At 46.4% G+C, this 21,526-nt stretch overlaps 1 protein-coding gene across 1 annotated transcript in view; it reads right to left on the minus strand.

Moving 5' to 3' along the window:
• RAD18 (RAD18 E3 ubiquitin protein ligase) overlaps positions 1-9,460 on the minus strand; it is a 43,535-nt gene extending 34,075 nt beyond the window's left edge. Inside the window, exons 1-4 of the mRNA XM_032194483.1 lie at positions 9,407-9,460; positions 9,196-9,277; positions 7,711-7,772; positions 6,207-6,277 (exon numbers count right to left, since the gene is read on the minus strand). Of these exons, the coding sequence (XP_032050374.1) occupies positions 6,207-6,277; positions 7,711-7,772; positions 9,196-9,277; positions 9,407-9,460 (269 nt within the window). The remainder of the gene's footprint in view (positions 1-6,206; positions 6,278-7,710; positions 7,773-9,195; positions 9,278-9,406) is intronic.
• Positions 9,461-21,526: the final 12,066 nt, after the last annotated feature.

Consider the following 21,526-nt stretch of genomic DNA (forward strand, 5'->3'; position numbering starts at 1 on the left):
TTAACCTAATCCCCTCTAATTTCCTGCTCAATCCCCCCTCAGCAACCTGCACACAAGGCACCTGCCAAGGCCTCGAAGCACAGACAGCACAAAGCTGAGCACAAGCACAGCTGCCCAGGTCATTACTAGCTTCCCTCCTGCCTTGCTGCCATTCTCACCACCACCACCCGCCAAGCCCCAGCCCACTGCACCATCAGAAGTCCTACAATAAAAAAAAAAAAGAGGCAATAGTACTTGCTCTCTAATGAAATGCCATGACCTTACCGCCTTGATTTTGACAATTCACTCCATCTGAGGTGTCAAAGCCTCTGGAAAGGAACAGCTGTGGGAGTTGAGCTTCATTTCTGCGCCCTCCCTAAGCCCCCAAACCATATGACTTCCCCGTATATATCTATATCACCTTCCTGTTCCACCACACATATGGCATGAGACACCTGACCAGGTATCAGCTGTTTCAGGACATCCCCACGCTTACCCAGTGCAATGAGCTGAAGAGAAAGGAGCTTGAACCGTGCGTTGCAGCCCAGTGAGAACACACTGTTCCCATAATGTTTGCAGAACAGAAGGGATTGCCCCTAAGACACACAAGTCTACATTCTCAGCCTGCAAAGTTTTTGACTCAAAAAGAATAAATAAGAGTTGACCTAATTCTACTTACTATTCATTTTCTGGAAGAAAAAAGAAAAAAAAAGAAAAAAGTAAGAGACTGTGAGTGATGCACCTACAGAATGCACACTGCCATTACACTGTTTCTCGCTGCACTTTCACGATGGCACAGAAGCCATACTAAGTCTGAAGTACAGCTGTGCTTTCAGATTTTACAGCTGAAGATGTTTGAGCCTCAGGTAACTATTTAGAAAACTGTTAAGTCTTTTAAGGTAAAGATTTATCATGTCTGAAAATACCTAATTAATAGTTTTCTGCATATATGAATGTTGTGAGCAGGTGCAAAGTCACAGCGTGTCCCTATAATTCTACCAGTTTAAGATAGGTTTTTGATAACTGAACAGAATCAGCTCAGCACACAACGTTCTGCAGTGGTTACATTCAAGCTGGACTCAGAAGCCTGACTTGGAGTTGAAGTTTCCTGGATTACTGCATGTAATGACCACGTTTGTCAGCAGCAATTCGCAGCCATCCCAAGACGCTGACTCTCTGCAGTACAAACAAGCCCAATTAAGCGTGGCAGCACAACTATGTTGTTCTGTCTGCCCATGCCTAGATATGGACTGGAAGCTTTTAGGGAGGTTAATTCCCCAGCTGACACAAGTACAGAGTGGTCTAGCTACTGTTGTCATAGGATCAGCTTCACAGGCAGCTCGGGAGCCAGCTGAGCAAGAGCACTTGGGGAGAGCGGCTCGGAAGCTGCAGGATGGGCTACCCAGGTAAAAGACCACCTTGCTTCGTGTGCAGCGAGTTAATGCTTGCATGGAGGCAGCCAGAACTGAGAAATCTCCTAAGCAAACGTCAGTGTCTGCAGCAGCCCTCTCAATGCAACGTGGCCTGGTATAAAACAGAGAGAGAGGAAACAGAAAAACAACACAAAAAACACAAAACCTATCCTAGCAATAAGTCGATAATAAAGGTTGCTTTAATTACACCACTGCTGTATGAATAATCTTACGGAATTATTCCTTGATGTGAAGGATAAAGACCTAAAGAAATCTTCCGAAGGGATCCGATTTTGGTACAGCATCAATGGAAAGAACACAAAGAGTGCGATAACTCATTTGCCAAAACACAGTAAGTCTCTATGCCTCTTCTGGTGGGAAAATACAGACCATGCCAGCCTTAAATTCAAAATGGTAGGGAAAAGCCACAGGCAGGCTGGCTGTGAGGCTGTCCCTCGGCGTGGGATGACACCTAGTGGCTCTGCACACCCAGCACCCAGGTGGCTGCCTGGCCTTACCCTGCCAGCCTCCGCTCCCCTTCCTCAGCACCAAGGCAGAACTGCTCAAATTTCTTGTTATTCACATGAATTCTGACAGGTGCTGTTCACATAAAGTTGGCGAGCACAATCACGTTTGGAGATTCATTTGTCATGACAGAGGAAAGGACAGGAGACTCGGGAGAATGCGTGAGATTACCAGCAAAGCCCACTGTCTGCCATCTCCACATCAGGCAGCTCACCCAGAAACTGACTGGGTTGGCAAATGTCAGGACAACACAACACAATTTTTAGAACGCTTCGCATTCTGCATGCAGTTTTTACTGATTACTTCTACCTCATTATCTACTATATGCTCTTACGAATTTAACACAGGCTATCAGCTCGGGAAGGTTTTAGCAGATACAATTTTACTGTACTGGCAAAGAATCAGTAAATGTGTCACAACTGACAAGCCTCGGTTTAAGAGCATGAGTACCTTCTGAAGACTGAAATATGAACCGAGCTGTTAGCGTGTCCTATTCACTGCTGTAACCACAACACAAATCCCTCTCTGTCATCCATCCTCCTTAACGGACGGTGTGGGTTAGAGCAGGGAATTCCTGTTACTTAGGCATAACTGGAAAAGGATACCCATTTTAGCATGCATGCTAAAGCATGCCTGGCAGAGAGTGACAATTTTATTCTGCAAGTCTGCAAGACCCACACAGAATTTTTCAGCGTCCTCTTCCATCAAGATCCCAGTTCCCATTTTATGGGCAGTTTACTCCTCCCTTGCCAAAGAAGCTATAAAGCAGAGAAAGTAGATGGGCATCCAATGCTTCGAGACAAATAAATTCAGAGGAAGAGATAGGGTTGCAAATCTGCCTAGGAAAAACTCACATAGAAATTGTCCTTTAGTAGCACTAGGGCTGTCCTCCCCTTGAAATTCCTTCTGCATTACTCCTGGACATCCATCAGTGTTTCAGAACCGACAGTACCTGCTCTCTAAGCGCATTCAGAGTGGATGTGTTCATTCCTCTCACTCACTAGCTGCAAGTAACCCTAATAAAAAAAATAAGTTATAACTTTGAAAGTGAAAACATATTTTTCTTCCCTATGTAGGAAAAAAGCACAGCTTGTTCTTCCAGCAATGACTAGCTTTCTACTCATGCAAGCATAATTCTAATTTCTAAATTTTCTAATTATGTGATACAGAAACTGACAATTTCTATCAGAATAGTCTCGTTATTAAAGGACAATGGAATTAATTTTAAAACAACCCCCTGCCTTTACACTTACTGTTTTGGAAGCGACTGGTCTCAATGCAGCACATAAAAGCACTGTTCCTAAAGGAAGATTGCAGCAGTAGCAGCACCCTGACCAAAGACAGATTCTGCCCACAAACCACAGCACAAGCAGAGAGAAAACCAAGCGAAGGTTGCTCTGCACCCACTAGAACACCCTACGGGTTATACTGGTCAGAGCGATGCACTCCCTTAACACATTCATTGCTCAGTATCTCCACATGTTCCTGAACACAACACGGGAGGTTCTGACCGATTAAAGCCAGCTTGGAACAGCTCCTCCACCTCGCACCGAACACAACACCAGTGGGCCACCAGGAACGCCACGGACACCCTCCCTGCCGCTTGGAAGTATCAGAGCTTGCACGGGCTTGCACAGGAAGGACTCCAAAGACAACTCTCACTGAGCACAAATTACCGTGAGGGCTCTCATTCTGCAAACACTCGTGCACAAGCTAAATGTTGAGCATAAGTACAAATGGGATCAGCATTCAGGTCTATTTAGAATGATTACCATTCCCACACACGCGCTGACCTTGGAGCACAGCTTTTACTTTGCTAAGTACTAGCAACATTAACATTTTCTTTCCCTACAGGCTTGACTTCAGAAATGCATTTGCGTTTTCTGAAATGCTGAAAAGATTTAAAGCCTGATTTTCATAAACGCTAATTTACCTGAGGCTCAAAGTCAAGGCAGGATGGACTTGGAGAGCTTCGCACGCTTCAAAAATCAGACCCTGGAGTCTGGATTTGTTTTGGGGAGGGCTGAAGAGAAACAAAGAAGAAGGTGGGGAAGAAGAGGGTGGGAGACAGAAGGCTCATCTTCTACCAACATCTCTAGGGCAGAAACCAGCAACGCCCCTGTGATTTAACAACACTCATCACTTAACACTGTCCGGTCGAGCATTCTCCTAGCTCAGGACCACTCGCTGAGTAAATGCAGCATCAGGCTGAGAGAAGAAAAAACACAGAGCATCCAGCATCTGAAGCGATGTAAGATTTATCCACTGCCTATATTCCTCTTCTTCTGTCTTGCTAAAGCAGTTACCTTAGTTAGCCATTTGCCATTAGGCCTTTCTTAGCGAGACCCAGAAGAGCCCAGCCTCAGCTCTCTCACCTCCCACTCCAATAAGGAACGGAACGTCACAGTTTTAGGTTTATTGATCAGATATTATGTTGAGAAATTGATTGAACTCCAAGTCACAGAAGGAACGGGTATTAAACTACTCTGGTAAGATTTATACTGATCCATTAAAGCAGTCAAAAAAATGTAATGTTTAAGATTCATTATCATAATGGATCCAAGTCAGCACTACTAGTTCCCTGCAAAATTAGATGTTACCAAATAACAGTAATCCATTTATCAGTAGGAAACACTACAGCTAAAATACTGGAACTGCAGAATTTCAATTCTCCAAATAAAATCTATTAAATCTAATAGTGGCCATACAGAAGATTAGTTCTTCATCACATAGCAACTCTCTTAAGAAACAAAGCCATAGCATGAATTATGCTTCATATCACTTCTGAAGCCAAGAATCCCTCTGATTTCAAGCTCCAGGTTCATTTCAGAGAAAAAGATGATAGCGTATTTGTCTCCTATATCCATGGGAATACCTACAAAATGCTTAGCAAATCACAGAGCTGCTCCTAACCAAAAGAAAACAAAGATCATACAAGAAATGTCATGTCTACTGCAGAAAGCATTTACCAAGTCAGGCTTATTTTGTTGTCAATGTCTTCTGAAGGGATGAGGAGATCAAAGGTAAATTAAATGAACAGAAATGTAGGTGAAAGTACAATATTCCATTACTTCTCTAATCCAGGAAGATTCCCACGTGTTGTCCCTCAACATGTACATTTTTCTTATCCAATGACTTCACCAAGAGAATTCCCTCGCAAGCTGACCACTATCACTGGACAAAATCATTCTGTTCAGAATTTCCTATGCACATTTAGGAAGCCTCTTCCAAGCAAATCTTTATTACCGTTATTTTCACCACAGAAGATAACTCCCAGCATCTGCTTGTCTTCCTACAAGCCAGGAGAGACTGTAACTAACAAAGCAACTAACCTGAAACAGAAGTGAAATGTGCTTACACAGACTCCACACATCACCCGAGAGGACCGTAACCTTCAGCTGAAAAACTGCAGGAATTTTCCAGACGTGCAACCATTCATCTGACATTTCTCCAACACTGGATTTTTTTTGCTCACTCCTCACACTTCTCCTCACTCTGCTCATCCACATGGACTCCTGCCTTGGTGACGAGAGGCAGGAAACCTCCACTGGCAAGTGGCAGGTCACTACAAGTATCTGAACCATCACTGCAAGGCTGCAACTCTTCTACCAAGTACTTTCAGGCATGTATCTTAAGGGTCTTACTGGCAAATGCTACAACTCTAATTAAAAAAGAAAATAAAGAACACCACAAAAAGTTCCCAGAGATTTCAGGAGGCATTGGCCTTAAGCAAAGGAACTAAGGAAGCCAAAAATAAAATTTAAGCATACAGCTGGTTATCAGGATGAATGGATTTCATTAGTTAGTATGTCACAAAGATGATCACACAGATCTTTACATCATTTTGGATGACACTTAAAATAAATAAAGTTGCCAAATACAGTCACCTGCCTTAAATCTGAATTGTAAAGATGATCTACCAAAAAAAAAAATCTGACAACAAATCTTAAGATAATATCTTTATACCACTTCACTTGATTTTTCACTATACAATTTATACAATTAACGTGTTTTCAAAACACATTGTATGGTCAGATCTTTTGTGTCTCATACAGTTAACACAGTCTTGTAGCATTCAAGTCTTGGAAAATAAGCCATCTTCACCAAATCCTTTATTATTAGAATATAGATGTTAGAATCTTTTCTTTTCTTTGCTAACACAATTTCAGTTTCTAGCACAAATGCAGACACTGAATATTGCACAAAATCTGAATTAATACAAACAAATTCAGTCACATCTGCCCTTCAAACTGCCAAACCAGAAAAAGCATTCATAAAATTACACAATACCTTGCAGAATTAAAGCTCTTTACTAGTTCGTCTAACGTCCGGTTATTTTTCAGGTCAGATTCTGAGACTGCCTATTAAGAAAAAAAAGAAGAAGAAAGAAAGAAAAGGGGGAAAAAGGAACAATCAAATACAGTAAAAACAGCAATACCCACAAAGTGTTCAAGTGACCAATAATTTGTTTTGTGAATCAATGCTTCAACCACCAAAATTGCTATGTGAATAAAGATGCATAAAGCATAAACGTTTTTTCTGAAAAACTTCTAAAATAACTGCCAGAGCACTGTAAGTCTGGAACATGATCACCAATACACAAAAATAAAGCATGAAGCTAAAAGAACAAAATCCAGTGTGCCCAGTGTCCATCAATGCTTTATCGTAGTGCAGTTCTAACCACTTTGGAAAACACAACAGGGATCCCATGAATGTGAAAGGAACCTTCAGCAACAAGGAATGAAACCAGATGAAGGAAAACGCTAATCTCGGTAGTGAAAATGGAATAAAAATATGAATTATGAGAGGCATTACGCATTTGATTCATTCTTTTAAAATGATTTCTGATTTTTATCTCTCTGGTTTTATCTATTCTTTTGTCATAAAAAAATTTTATGAGTCTTGCTCACATCAATCCCTGTGATTTTTAAGAAGGCATTGGTAAAATGTACTCTCAGAAAAATACATCAGTCTGCACTTGTTTTAAGAACTGACAATGTTACAGATAGATCTGTTCCAATCTTGAAAAGTCTAGTCTTTTCATGCTTTAGCAACAAAAAAGAAAATTACTTCTATTTTGCCAATACTCTTGAAGCACCATTCATTGTTTTCAGGCAGCCTATCATTTTTAGGAATTCAATAAAACCCAGTTGGCTTAAGATGAAAAGCTAGATTAAGGCCTAGAATAAATTGTATTCTGTGCTTCTTAATCAGAAAAGGCCTTCAAGTCAGATGGTAATAATAACCTACCTGCAGAGCAGGCCAAACCTGTCACTAGCACTTCTCACATTTAACCTAATTTTCATAGAAAACGCCTCCTCTCCTGGCTGTGAAACATAGCTCTCTCCTCCCCAAAAAGCCACACCGTCCAGTCAGTGCGTTCCGTCACTAGGTGCTCTGTGGGCACTTCTAAGGGTGCCTTGGAACTGGAAGTGAGGACACCCAAACATGGAAAATGCAAGTGCTTAAATTTCAGCGCTCACATTTTAAATGCTGGCTTATTTTAACAAATCAGGAGGCAATACTAAACGTTTCGTGACAGATTTTATACTCAGTTCTGAGCCAAAACTGGAGTTTTGATGCTACATGTATTTCTGCCTATGCTGACGTAAATGTATCTCTGAAATAGAAGAGTTTCAGGTACAAGAGCACCACAATTTGCCTAAATAGCTGCTCACTGAAAGGAAAGGTGGTAATATATGACCACAATTAATTATTTAGCATGGTCCAAAGGGAAAAGATCCCAAGATTGGTCAAAAAAGAAACAACAACAAAAAAGGAAAAAAACACTTACCACACAGCATGTTGGACACTGAGTTTTGTAGGACAAAAACTTGCGTATACAAAGGGAACAATCTAGAAAAAGAAAAAACATCATTTTTAAACAGGCCTCCTTTCAACACATGCTTGCTATTATATTTTCCTTTTTATTCAGTATATGCAAGAATATTCCACAACACAGCAATACTGAAAATACATCATTTTCCATAGAATAAAATATGGACAGGTTTGCTAGATGGCGATCTTTATGCAAGCATCTTTCAACATGTAATCTCAGTCCCACTGGCAAGAGCAGAAGTGCATTTTTGTTTCATTAAAGCAGGACAAGACAACCTCAGCCTGGTGCCACTGCTAAGGGGAAACGAGGCGCATTCGCCAGTCCCCAGCAGCACGTTGCACTGCTCCCCCAAAGGACTAATGAGGGAGCACTTCCATCTTTCTTTTGAATTACAGGCCTTTGAACCAAGCCGCGTCACAGGCAGGGTGTAACACCAGTTGCTGTAGAGCATTTCCAGTGCTCCCCACCACAAATAGCCCATTTTCAACAGCTAGAGCTTTGTCAAGCTAAAGTAAATTTTGCTGCCTGACCACCTTGTTCTCCTTGACATCAGGAAGGGGGAGTGCTGCTGTTTCCAAACAAATCAATTATAAGTATTTATTTTAATGAGAGAAAAGGCAGTGTGCCTTTCCCTAAGCTGACTTGCAGCACACCACTTTACTAGCATGTTCCAGCAGATATCAGCCTGAGGCAGGCAGAGCAGCACGGGAAATTTTATCACGTAACACTTCATGCTCTCTGCCATATGGCTCTGTGTTTGCTCTGCCCTTATGATCTTATTAAAGATATTTATATGAGGGACTTTAGGAAAAGGTGGCATTTAAGTGCATCAATGCAGACAAGAAGTGTTTGTATTGTCAGAAGGCGGCTGCAGCAATAACCAATGTAGAGAAGTTGGTGGCTTCTTCACAGCTTTTGTCCCAAATTGCCCCTCTGCAATACCACAAGGGAAACATCCTTGCTGGCCACACCGCAAGCAGGCGAGCTGCACGTTTTGTAAAGGACATATGGGATCAGTAACATCTGCACTGCACACCCATAAATAACAAACAGCTGTATGACGGCCGGTCTGTTTCATGCTAAAGGAGAGAAATTTTGATGAGGATATTTTTCAACAGCTTTTTGTCATCTGGATAAGGCACAAGAGCATTTTGCCAGCCCGTAAGGCCCACAGGATCATCCTCCAGTCCTGGATCTGCTGGGAGAGATGAAGGCCACACCACCCATCATATCCATGTGCCTAGCCGGCCCTGTTTGACCGAAGCTGCCAGCTGAGCACCAAGCCAGGCTTCAGGGCAGTCAGACGCCAGGATTTGTGCCCGTCACTGCCACCCTGCTCTGTGCGTAACGGGGCAGGAGGCAGCAGCGCGGTGACAAGGAGGGGACGAGGCCGCTCCCGCCAGCTGCTGGGCTGCATCCTTACAGCCGTGCCGTACTCACAGTTGTGCGAGCACTGCGGGATGATCATGGCGATGCTGAAGTAGTCGAAGCAGATCCCGCAGCGCAGCAGCTCGTCCACCGCCTGCAAAACGAGACGCGGGGCTCAGGGCTCGCCGCCAACCAACGGCACCGCCGGCCCCGGGCCGGGCCCTGCCGAGGCCTCCCGCCCGCCGCCATCCCGCCCGCCCTGCCCCGCCGCCGCCTCACGCACCTTCAGCGGGGTGAGGCTCGCCGGCCACGGCGCCTCGGGCAGCGGCAGCTCCATGGCGGCACGGCCCGGCCCGGCCCTGCCCCGGCCCCAGTCCGAATCCCCCGCGCTGCCGCGGGGCCGCGCTTCCGCTGCCGGCGGCTGCCGGGAGTTGGAGGCCGGGAGCTGGAGGCCGGGCCCGCCGCGGGAGGGGCCCCGCGGGGCGGCCGCTTCAAACGCCTCGGGTTTGGGTCGGCGGTGTCTGGACAAAGAACGGCCAAGGGGCGCTTGGACGGCGCTCCCCGACACACGGCCTGACACGGGGGTGTGGGGGGCTGAGAGAGCCCCGGGGTCCCCCCGAGCGGGGCGCTGTGACCCTGCCCCGATTCAGGCTGCGTGTGGGCATCGCCACAGCACCGCGCTGCGAGGCACGGGCAGGGTCTGTCTACACACAGAGGGCACCACAAAACACAGCCTAATCATAATAAATGTCATGGGTGAAAAAAACAAAAAATGGCAGGTCGCAGTGATCGCCTCTGAGCACTCCTGATGTGCTTCCTGAAGGTGAAATAACTGTGCAGGAGTTTGTGAGAACCTAGCACGTTGCCCAAGTCACGTAGGATAAAACTGCAAAGCAAACCGCGCTGTCTGGGTGCGATTGGGATCTCTGAGAGCCGGCCTGAGCACGCGGGATGCTGGCAGCAGAAGGGAGCCGAGGACGCCTACGTGATGACGACAGTAATGGTCCTCCACAGGAAACCTCCCGCTGCTTTATTGGCACTGCGGTGAGCGGAATTAAAAAACGCTTAATGTTGCTGAACTACCAAGTTACAAGAAATTATTGGACTCACAAGACCAAAACAGAGAACACAGACCCTCCCCCCAACTCCTTGCAATGTTCACTTGAACTAAAATACCAGTACGTGCCAGGCTGCTTTTCTGTCAGTTAGCAGGCAGAAACGTACAGAAAACTTAGGAAGAGGTGGAGGAGCCTGACATTAAGCAAATGTCCAAAAGCTACTTAGGTTGATACATACTGTTGAGACAAAGAAAATACTGGAGTTTTACATAGACCCCAGCTGGATACACACAACTTAAGTATTTTCAAAGTGCTTGTTCCCAAATCGTGTTCCTGCATCAAGGCTGCCTGCAGAGCTGTTGATTTTCTGTGTCTTGTGATGGACAAACAGCTTGTGTTCAGCTGCCTTTAGCAGATCACTCCTAAAATGAAACACTCCACAAAGATCTGCCTCTCGTATGCGTGTGTCACTCACTTTGCGTGCTTTATGATAGACACAAATGAACCATGGAGACAAGTCTGGGACACAAGCATCTAGGTTGGATGAAAATCTGAAGAAGAACATGCTGTACTCCAAGAAACCACCCAAACCATGGAACATTTGCAGCTGAATGTTTTTAAATACTCTCAGAGATTCCTTAACATTTAAAGTAGTGGAAAGTTTCTCATCACGTCATTCCCAACTACAGAGAAGAGCCTGAGTGTGATTGTTCAAAAACATTAAACACTGTCCCAACTCTGCACTTTTGTCAGAGTTGGCAGGAATTTATTGATTTCAACCAGACTGATGTTGAGAATTTTAGAACAAAAAAATCCCACCATGAAGTACGAACTCTTGAGAGAGCACTATACGATGTCCTCGACAGAGCAATTCTTTCAATAACAGTCTCAATTAAATATGCGCCACGCCAAGCAAAATAACAGCATTTCAAATCTATCATCCTCCACTGCAGATAAGGTGAACACCTCATCAGACAATGCAAGTTAGCCAAGACAAGGTCTGGCCCAGAAATGTCGCTCAGACCCAGCACTCCTCCGATTTCCCGGACTACACTGAATGCATAGCATCTATCAAGAGCCCACGGAAACACAGCAGAGACACAGCCTGCAACAGACCCGTTAGTCACGGGTGTATGGGAAGGCTTAGCACCATGGTGTGACCTTAATTTTTAGTCTCCAAAGTGACTTAGGTGATAGCTAGCATGTGAACAAACGTCATCTTTTTGTGATAAAAACTTTTAGATAAAAAACAATACAATACCATCTGAACACATCAGTAATTTATATTTGTCCTGTTTCTACTCACAAACTCTTGTAAGCAATTGAGATTAGGAGATACAAATCCATGTATTTAATCAGTACAAACAACCTTTGTCATGTAGCAAGTCACAAAGGTTTGAACACAGATTTAAATACAAATGCCATAGTTCAGAAGCACTACTGGAGGTAGAGTTCAATGTCCAACAAGGCATTTCTACCCTACTTTTATGCTTCAAGTAGAATGTAACCTCCCTGTGACATTTATTACATTAGTAACCCATAACACTAAGCACATTTTTTTCAGGAGTCTGCAATCTATTTCCTTCTAAATCAGCCCTTCTAATACGGCCTCATTTTCCCCTGCTTTATCCAAGCTATGTGCAAGCATTTTAAGCAAAAAAAAACAGCACCTACCTACTCACTCTACAATGTCAGAATCAGAGGGAATTAGCAGAGTAACTCCAGTTGTGAGAGCTGCACTTCTGTTTCAGACACCCCCTTTTGGAAGCGCAGTACCAGTGCCTCTTAACAGTCTGATGTTTAAAGTTTCATATGGAAAGAAGTGTGTAAAGCTGGGATCCAAAGTCTCTCTGGAGTGTACTCAGTTTGGCTGCCTTAATCTTCCACTAATTGTCACTATCACCCAGACCATTAGTTAAGAACTTCTATTGACTATAAAAAATGCAGACAGAATTCTCGGGCATGAAGCTGAAGAAAAGAATGTAAGTGAGACACATAAATTACTTTACTAAAAAGTTCATCCTGGAAATGTGATATCATTTTACAAAGCTAAATCTTTATCTATGCTTTTAAATACCACAATAGGGTGCTCAGTGTTAGGACATAAAAATTTAGGGCCTGGCCTGTGATGCTTTAAGAACTTAACTCCCGCAAAAGCGGAGATGCTGGGCTCTCCATCCACGGTTCTTGGAGGAGTACAAACACCTTTCTGTGACCTCCACAGGATCTGCTCAAGACCACAACGTGTTAACATCTGTAAGACCGGGACATAAATATTTGAAGGACTACGTTGATACGATGTGTATATCTTCTTAATATTCCTTAAACAGAGACAGCATTTTCTGTTTTTATAGGCAGGAAATCTGGGACATTCCTATACTCGCTGTCAATATCTAATTCCTAGCAAATGTCTAGTACTTTTGCCAAATTTCTCTTTTTTGAGACAGAATGAGCTACCAGAAGTGGGAAATTTTCTCCTTTGTTGCCTTCTTCCTTCAAGGCGCAGTGTGAAATGGTTCATTCAAAATAACAGCATTAGTCAAACAAGATTATGCAAAATTGTTTTCTATCATATCCTTTCCAGAGACAGGAGGCTGAGGAAATTTTAACATTTCTGCTTCAAGGAATCTTCATTGCAAGGGAGGTGAGACTTTTTCAGTACCTGGAGCAGCCTTGGTCAGTCACCCAGCGAAGCCAAGCAGCGCTCAGCATCAGCCCCCCAGCAGATCGATGGCAGGAACACGAGTGATGTTGGGCAGCGTGGGCGCTGCGGCACCGCCTGGCCTGCCAGCACCGTAAGGACTCGCTGTCCAGCAGCTCTGCCATTTAATTACTGGTGTTTTAGCTGAGAACAGCATGTGATGAAGAACAGCATGGAACGAAATGTGCTTACATTGTTGTAAGAGACCCTGCTCAATCTTTTTAATGTAAAGAAAGCAAAGCCAAAAAAAAAAAAAAGTAAATACATAAATAGCAAAACCCAAGGTTGATTATCTTACCATGAACTTGAGAAGCTTTGTCCTCAGCACACAGCAAATGAGCTCCTGTAGTGCTTTTCACCCAGGGAAGAATACTGGCTGGAGGCACCACCGGCCAGGTTCAAGGCTGGTGAGAAAGCAGGAGAATGAATTTTGTGGAGGTAGAAGCTCATCAGGGAAGGACTCCACGCGAAAGAGGCTGGGCACCATTTCCAGTTAACAGCACTAGCAGCAAAGGGCATGAAATGCACTACGCTTAGAAGGGCCTCGAGCTCTGCAGAAAGCCCCACACGGGTCACTCCTAGGAGAGCAGGGACTTTGCACAGTGCCACAGGACGAGCACATCCCAGCCGTGGCGGTGTGCCCCCTCGCTGCTTGTGCTGCACCCACAGAGGCAGCGGTGCGGGCTGGAAACCGCCACCCTGCCTGCAGCATCCCCGCAGCACACGGGGAAACTCGGGACACTGCCCCAGGGACGACCTTCCCAGCAGCGATACCGGCTGCCAGACGAGCTGGAAAGGCATCTCCTGCCTGCAGAGCACAGCCTGCAGCTACAGCTGACTGCTGGGGGTGCAGCCGGGGAGAGGCGACAGCCAAAAAGCTGCTCCCGGGTGCACACCCGCGGATGAAGCGCGGGCAGCTCCACGTGGACCTGCCCTGGCCGCACGCCCATGGGAGGCAGGGATGTGTTCTGGCAGGACACCGCAGGGCTCCCGATCTGCCAATGACTTCATTCACTGCTGGCACTCCTTTTTCCCTTTTAACGCGGTCATTTCTCAACAGTGGACCTCCTTCGTTTAAGCAAGCGATAGATTAAATTCCTTCTGAAATGAATAGAAGGCTTGTAATGAGATAATATATTAGACCAAAAATTACAAGCCTGTTCATGAAATGTTTACAGCCTTTAACCACTGATTAAATAGCTTGATTATTCCCATATTGCAAGCTTGGCGAAGGGAATATTGACCAAACAAGCTTCTGGTGTGGCAGAGACAGAGAAGGGGCTGTTCTGCTGGCTAAGCTACCGCTGCAGCCCATTCCTGTGATTGATCCCACGTTGTCTAAATGGTGTAATTAAGCTTTCAATTAATGGGGCAGAATGGAAAGTTAGACTTTGTGAATGCTAATTATTTGCTTCCTTGCAGTACCTGTCAGGGAATGCTGCTGCCCTACACCGGCCTTGGCTGCAGCAACCTTTGCCTCACAGCAGGAAGCAAGCAGGACCGCTGGAGGTTAGAGGTGTGATGCTGACAGGGGATATTCTGCCTCCCCGTCACTTCGTGGAGCACTCTGACCTGGGCAGGTGGAGTACCGCGAGCAACCAGAAGAATCCCCGGTGGGCAGCCATACACAGCCTGGTCCGAAGCACACAGCGTCGGGGCCGTTTTGCACAATGAGGCACCTTATAGAGGAGATGGCATCGCAAAGCAAGATGTTTTATGGCTGCTTTTACAAAATCCAATTTAAACTGCAATTCATCTTTTGTGGCAGTTTACAGATCGATGGGCGACATTTCGAACTGACACCGCACGACACCTGTGCACTCCAGCCCCTTTCCTCTTCTCTGCGTTTCCGTGCCGCCCTTGACCTGTGGGCAGCAGCACATGTTGCAGGGGTGAAAGCCGCACGGCTGGCAGCACAGACACATGGCAGGGGACGCAGACGGGGCCAGAGGCAGGGGCTGTGCTCCCCGCTCGGGTGCACTCACTGCTCCCCGAGGGAGAGGTCCGGCACAGCTCCACCTTGGCCAGGCGTGATTTTGATTTCACAGTGGGTAGAGTATCAAAGTGGCGTTAAGAAGGGGATGCTTAGTCAGCCTCAAAATGTTTGTTTGCTATATTTTATGAGCATTTATAAAGCACTTGGTGATTCAAAGACAGTCCAGTCTGATTCAGAGGTGCTATTTTTTTCTTCCTGCCATTCACTAAAAGCCTCCAGTTTAACGATAATTCCCACCACCACTTCCTTGGCAAGCAGATTGCACCAGCGCGGGTGGAGCAGTGCAGAGAGTTTTGGTCAGTGCATTTCAAGCCCAAAGACATCAGGGGAGCGCCTCTCATTAGTCGCAGCATTCACTGCCCACGTGTCAAAAGATCCCTTCTCCCCCTCGGCAGAGGTTACACTGGCAGGTAGCACCACGCTGAGCTGCATTCAGCTCCATTTCACTGCTATTTATCCACGCCACAGGTCCAAGAATATCTGGTCATTTCACACAGAAATGCCTCGAAAGCATAAATGAAATCCTTTCTTCCTTTATGTAACTGTTCGTCTCCTTCAGTGGGATTGGGCCAATGTAAATCAGTGGAAAAAATGTCACAGCTCTGAAGAACTGCGTGGAAACTTCCATCTCAAAGCTGTTAGAGTTAGCGTCTGGAGCAGCCAGAAATAATATTTAAAGTTTCTCTTGAACTGTTATGAGATAGACACAGTGAGTAAAGTCACTCTGGGCATTTGGTAATAAACCAACGCTGACCTAGATGGGTCTGGCCAAAGGGCAGCGTGAAATGCCAGTGAGTGTGGAACAGACAGCTCGGGGACAGAGCCGGCAGCACACTAACCCGTCACAGCTCTGACTGCAGGGACGGGTGGGAATTCAAATAACAGACCAGCCAGCAGTGAGCCCTTGCTGATTTTGGTCTTCTGCCGCAGCAGATGCTCATTGACGTTAGCGAGCCGTTGTCTGAGCACACACAGTTACCTCCCCTTAGACACTGACTCTGATCCAATGAAGGTTATGAAAATCACAAGGAATCTCACCAGCTCCAAGTTACTGCAGTACAACCACCATGGACCTGATAAGCTGCGTACAGAGCTAGACCCCTTGGTAGGACCTTTTTTCATCTTCAGTTGATCATCTCCAGCAGCTCATTGCTTTACCAGCTTTTTGAGAGCATAATTTTAGCTGCTTAGTTCCCAGCCTAGGTGCAATTTCTTTTTTTTTTCCCCCCCAAAAAAAAGAACTGAACAAAAATAATTTAGCTACTTATAGAAAAGCAAGGATTACTGCATGCTTTTGAGAAACAGTACTAGCAGAAAGACCTCACAGTTAGCATCCAAACACTAGGAAAGGCAGAGCTAAGACCTTTCGTTTCTCAGCATGAGCTTACTTAACTTTCCAGTACTAAATTTCTTTCGGTGATTTCCCAGGAACTGTTACATGTCTCTGTGTGCACATAACGCTCAGTGCTCTGTATTCAACCCCAGCAAGAGCTGCGATTAAGGTAACAGACAGTAGCCACCAAATAGGAAAAAACATTTTGCATGCTCATGCAGAGGAAAAATGGGCAAAATAAATAAATAAAATATGAAGATAAAAACATCTGTATGTTAATTGAAGCGTTTCTCAGTTGACATTTCAGCTTTCCTGCATAGATTTAGCCTTTTTCAGCTGAAGGACTTGGCACGAGCACAGTTTGGATACAAATTATTCCTTGCCTCTGGTCCCATGCATCTGTTGATTAGCCACTGAAATGCTCATCCCTGGGACTTTCTCCTTTTGCTGAAGATCGTGCTTCTGCACCCACGCTGCCTTGAAACTGCAGCAGAGCTCGTGGCAGAGCAGAGCTCACCTACCTCAGTCTCATGGTAGCCTAAATACGGAGTTCCAGAGGAAGAAAATGTCCCAAATGCTGTATCGGATTAACGTACCAGAAGGGGAGACCTTTATTTCCTGTTCCACTTCCAAAATCTCGCCTTCTTGGGCAGTCCAAAACTTTTGCAGTTGGGTGTTGACCGTGTCTGAGCAACGCTTCTGCGTACTAAAGGACCTTCCCCAACTTCATTCACACACCTGGAAAGAGATGGAGCAGAAGTCGTGAAATTCATTCAAGGCAATTTCAGTGTTTACAAGACCAGTAAAGGAACAGCAGCCACGCACGGCCTCAAGCAGGGGCTGCTGCAGAACAAGCAGCCCAGACACCTTTGCCCTCCCCTGCCCCGCAGCAGGAAGGAGGTGGCCGTGAGGCCACTTCCCATATGAATAAGTCATCGATCCCCAACCTGCTGCTGCTCCATCACGTTTGATTATTTTCCCACCATTGATTACTACGAAGTGCAAGACAGTGACTATCTTTTCACCAGGCTCTTACCCCCTGCAGCACTCTCTGACTTTAATTAGGAACACAATTTTCCCCACGAAGAGCACAGCTCATTATGCCTGGAGTTCCCCGAGGACATGAATCTCTCGTGCCCCTCCTGACAGCCCACGCTGCCAGCAGCAGGGATTTGTCCCCGGCAAGCCCGCTAGTTAGCAAACACCAGCGGTCCCCAGCGCTTCCAGCATCGTCTCGCCAAGATGCTGATGAGTCTCCAGCAGCTACTGAAGATATGTTTCCCTGAATCCCAGCTTTGCTTACTGTGCCTCAGCAAAGGCTCTTGCTGCTCCTAATGCAGCTGTATATGTCATCTACAATGCATTTATCTCTGCATTTTACTGGGTTAACTGCTGCTCATCAAATAAAGGGGTTGTAAAATAGCTAGAACATGAGAACTATGAGCAGGCAGTTTTGGCTCCCAGTCAACTTAGCCTTTCTCTGCCCAGATTTATATATCAGCAGTGAAACTGAACAGGGGGAAAAAGAGCAATTTATAACCAGAGCACCTGGAGAAAAAACAGCTCAGGCCACTTTGTGGTACTTGCAGTGAACAAGCGAGCTGCCTTGGGGATGATAAATAAATGTCAGTCACTCAGCCTGCACAGAAAACTTCCTGCACATGGTAGATCTACGAGTCCAGGACTGCTTCCAGGTGCCGATTCAATGGGAATTAAATGTGCAATTATGGGGGAAAATATCTATTTGGAGAATTTTCAGAAGGAGTTCAGGCACAAAGAGCGGGGGTGCCCCAGGCACGGGGAGCGCAGCAGGAGGAGAGGAGAAGCCCCTCGGCAGGGCTGGGAGCCAAGCACCACTGCCAGCACCTGCACAAAGCCTCTCAAACCCTGCACAAGCAGGCATCACATGCACGGATCATTTATTTCCCCTTCCCCCCTCCCCTCTTTTCCCCAACCAATGCTGTCTGGGTCATTGAGATGATCTTACAACTAATTTGGGGCTAATAAAAACTGTTTCTGAGTGAATTCATGGCATGCTAAAAAGAACCAAGCCCAGAAAACCCACTTTTTTTTTTTTCTAAATACTTCTTCAGTGAGTACCCTAAATGCCAGCTCTAAATTATACCAGGGTCACTGCCAGTGCCAGAGTCCACAGAAACAAGGACAAGATGGGTGGCTTCAACCAGTCCATCCGCTCCAGCTTTGGAGGAGAATTATGACCAACATCTGGGAAAATTTCTGCATTGCCTTCTGCCGCAGAGCTCCTCGTGCTGCTGCTGGGCCCCCAGGGGTCCAGCCGAGGCAGCCTGGCGGAGGAGGGCTGCTTGCACCTGGAGAATGCTCAGCCTGGTGCACCCTACGGTCAGATCTCGCAGCCACAAGCAGGAATCTCCCATTGGAAAAGTAAGGCCATCATCCAGGACCAGTCCCCAGGATGTGACATCTTTTATAATCAAATGGGTTCGGCTTTCATATCTGCAATAAAATATAAACAGCTCGTGTTTCAGACAGCTTGGCCTTTCACTGTGGCTAATTTGCACATTTTTATTTTGAATGAAATGGTGTCTGGCCATTCTCCTTGGATCAGTAATGAGATTTTCCACCCACCAGACATCCTGCACTCAGTGGCTGACACATTTTCTAGATTGCATAATTTGTTGTCATTAATCAGCCTCACCATTGAAGCTTCTCTTCCCATGCATCAGCTCACTGACAGCAGTCAGGAACTGAGAAATGCAGGTGAATAACTGCAAAACAGACTAAAAGCCAAACTACTGGAGCCTAGCAAACAATATTGCCTACTGCCCTGCGCTGAAAGAGAACAGCAACGGGAGTGATTCTGGTTTTTCTACTCCTACTATTTCGTTTTGAGTAAAGCACAGTTCTCTGGCAAACATCTAAGAGGATAAAAGAGATGACAGGAGGTAAGCACTAAAGGAAAATGAAGAAAAGTCTAGATTAAGTTAACACTGAGGAAATGGGAGAAGATGGAGTCCTTGCACAGGGTGGATTTAGCACTGTGCAGATCTCTGCGGGCGGCAGCTTACATCCCACGGCCCTTCCTTGGTGCAGGAGGGTGCTGAGAGCCACGCTGCCCGTCATCAGCTGAGGATTTCCAGCTTCCACCAAGGGGCCCTCGCTGCTGCCCCAGCCCCGAATCGCCGCCCTCGCCCACTGCCATCCCCCTGCTGGCGTCCACAAAGGCCTCACTGGAAGCTTTTTTTTTTCCTTCCTAAAGAAAAATGCTATTTGAGGTAATCAAAGCTCCAAGAAGCAGACTCTAAATCTGATACTGCTTTGTGCAGAGACTGAATGTTGCAATTTGAAAACATTTTCTCAATTATCTTCAATCTTCTAATCCCCCTGAAAATGTCACTCCCATAAAATTATATTTAGTTTTTATCCAGACAATTTGGGAATTACTCTACAGCTTTCACTAAAAAATTACAAGACCTAGAATTCTAAAAAAGTCAAACCTTCAAGTTTGCCTATATTTGTCAGCTAATATAGTAAAAACAATTTAAAAGTCTGATGAGGAAGCAACTTGGAAAATAACTCAAGATATAATGGGGACAAAAAAAAAAACAACACAGAAATCTGTAGACCAGAAATACATTATAAAGGAAACTGAAGGTTGCATGTAAGATCTAAGGACCTATCTACTTCCAAAGGAGAAAGGCTTTTTAGGGCATTAACCCTGGATTCTCAAGGTGTAAATTTCCACCTCCAGTTTTGCTACAGCTTTGGTAACTCTCTCCAAATGCTGCACTCTTGCTATGACTCCAGTCTCCCTCTGTACAGAGAACACCACTTGGCCAAACCACTGGTGTGCCGCAAAGCTAAACTCCAAGCAGATCCGTCTTAACTTCATGGAGCAATAGCAGTCCTCAAGCCTCCAAGATCCAAGCTTTTTTATGAAACCACATTGCATAGGAAAAGCTTTACATTAAACTACCGAAGTGCTGCCTTGTTCTGAGGACCAGTATCCCCAGGGATCGATATTCAAAGACAGTAGGTGTAATTCCACGACATTTATGCAGAAATTTGCCTCCACTCATGCTTTCTCAAAGTCATCTGCTCCCTAAAACAGACATCCAAGGAGGAGATCCTGCAAAGCCCCCGGCTTCCCTCACCACGCACAGCTACACCAGCAGGCGTCTGACGCGGCCGGGGCCAGCCCATTGCGGAGCTGCAGCTCCCTCACGCACCGCAGGCCCGGCTGGGCTGCTCCTCATGGGGGGAGAGCAAAGCTGACAACAGCCAGGATTCTCTGCAACATCTGGTTCTGGTTTTCTCCCTCCATCTGGCCAACAAAGCCACGAGGGCCCGCAGCTCGGCTCCAGAGCTGCATGTCCTGTCGAGAACGTGTCGGGGCCATGGGCAGCCTGTGGGCCTGCCCCATACTGAAGTCGCCAGGGGGTTGGGACAGCCAGACCCACAGCTCGGTGAGCTGAGCCCTGCAGGAGGACACAACGCTCAGCAGTTAAAGCCCATGCTTTGCGACCCTTCTGCCATCGGCACGTGAACTGCACTCATCTAAACAAAGGTCTGGCCCAGAACGACCAGAATTGTGGCATCTGCTCTGGGAAACAAGGAGGAAAAACAGAGAGATGCACGTTCACAACCAGCACAGCAGTCAGTCCCCTCCACCCCACGGCACCCAGGAGGGCAGTGGCAGCGCTTGGGCAGGAGGGGCACAAGCACCAAAGAGCCCGGCACCCCCTCATCCTCATCCACCTCCTGCCCCTCCACCAGCCTGAATGAAGTCACGTCTCATGGCCGTTTAGCTGGCAGTTCTTTAAATTACTTCCTTGCACTTTCCAGAAGGCAAATGAGCTGTAGCGGAGCTTTCTGGGTGCTTGCCAGTACACATCCCTGAACTAAACCAACGCAATCCACAGCTACATCATCTCCCCACGGCCACCCCACGCCCCTGAGGCGGCCGGCGAAGGCCCGCTGCCCCGGCACCCCGCTCAGAGCACTCAGAGCACAGCCACAGCAGGGCCACGAGCACCTCAGGGCCCAGAAGCAGCCACTACGGCAGGGAAAGCCCTGCTGGACCCGGTAACACCAGACCCAGCATCTCCCCCATGGGGAACAGCCCCTCGCAGCTCAGCGGGGTGCCCGCACCCCGGCACAACACTACCATGCCCACACAGCACAGCCCTGCCCGCTGCTTGCCCACAGGCCGTGCTCTGGGAAACGTGTGTTGTCCCGGGTAGGCTGATGTTGGTGTGAAGGAAAGCAGCCTCGCAGCCCTGCCAGCCCACCTCAGGCAGCAGCAGGGCTTGCCTTCGTTCCTGTCACCTCCTCGC

Source organism: Aythya fuligula, chromosome 10 (assembly GCF_009819795.1).
Source record: "Aythya fuligula isolate bAytFul2 chromosome 10, bAytFul2.pri, whole genome shotgun sequence".
NCBI classification, from domain to species: domain Eukaryota; kingdom Metazoa; phylum Chordata; class Aves; order Anseriformes; family Anatidae; genus Aythya; species Aythya fuligula.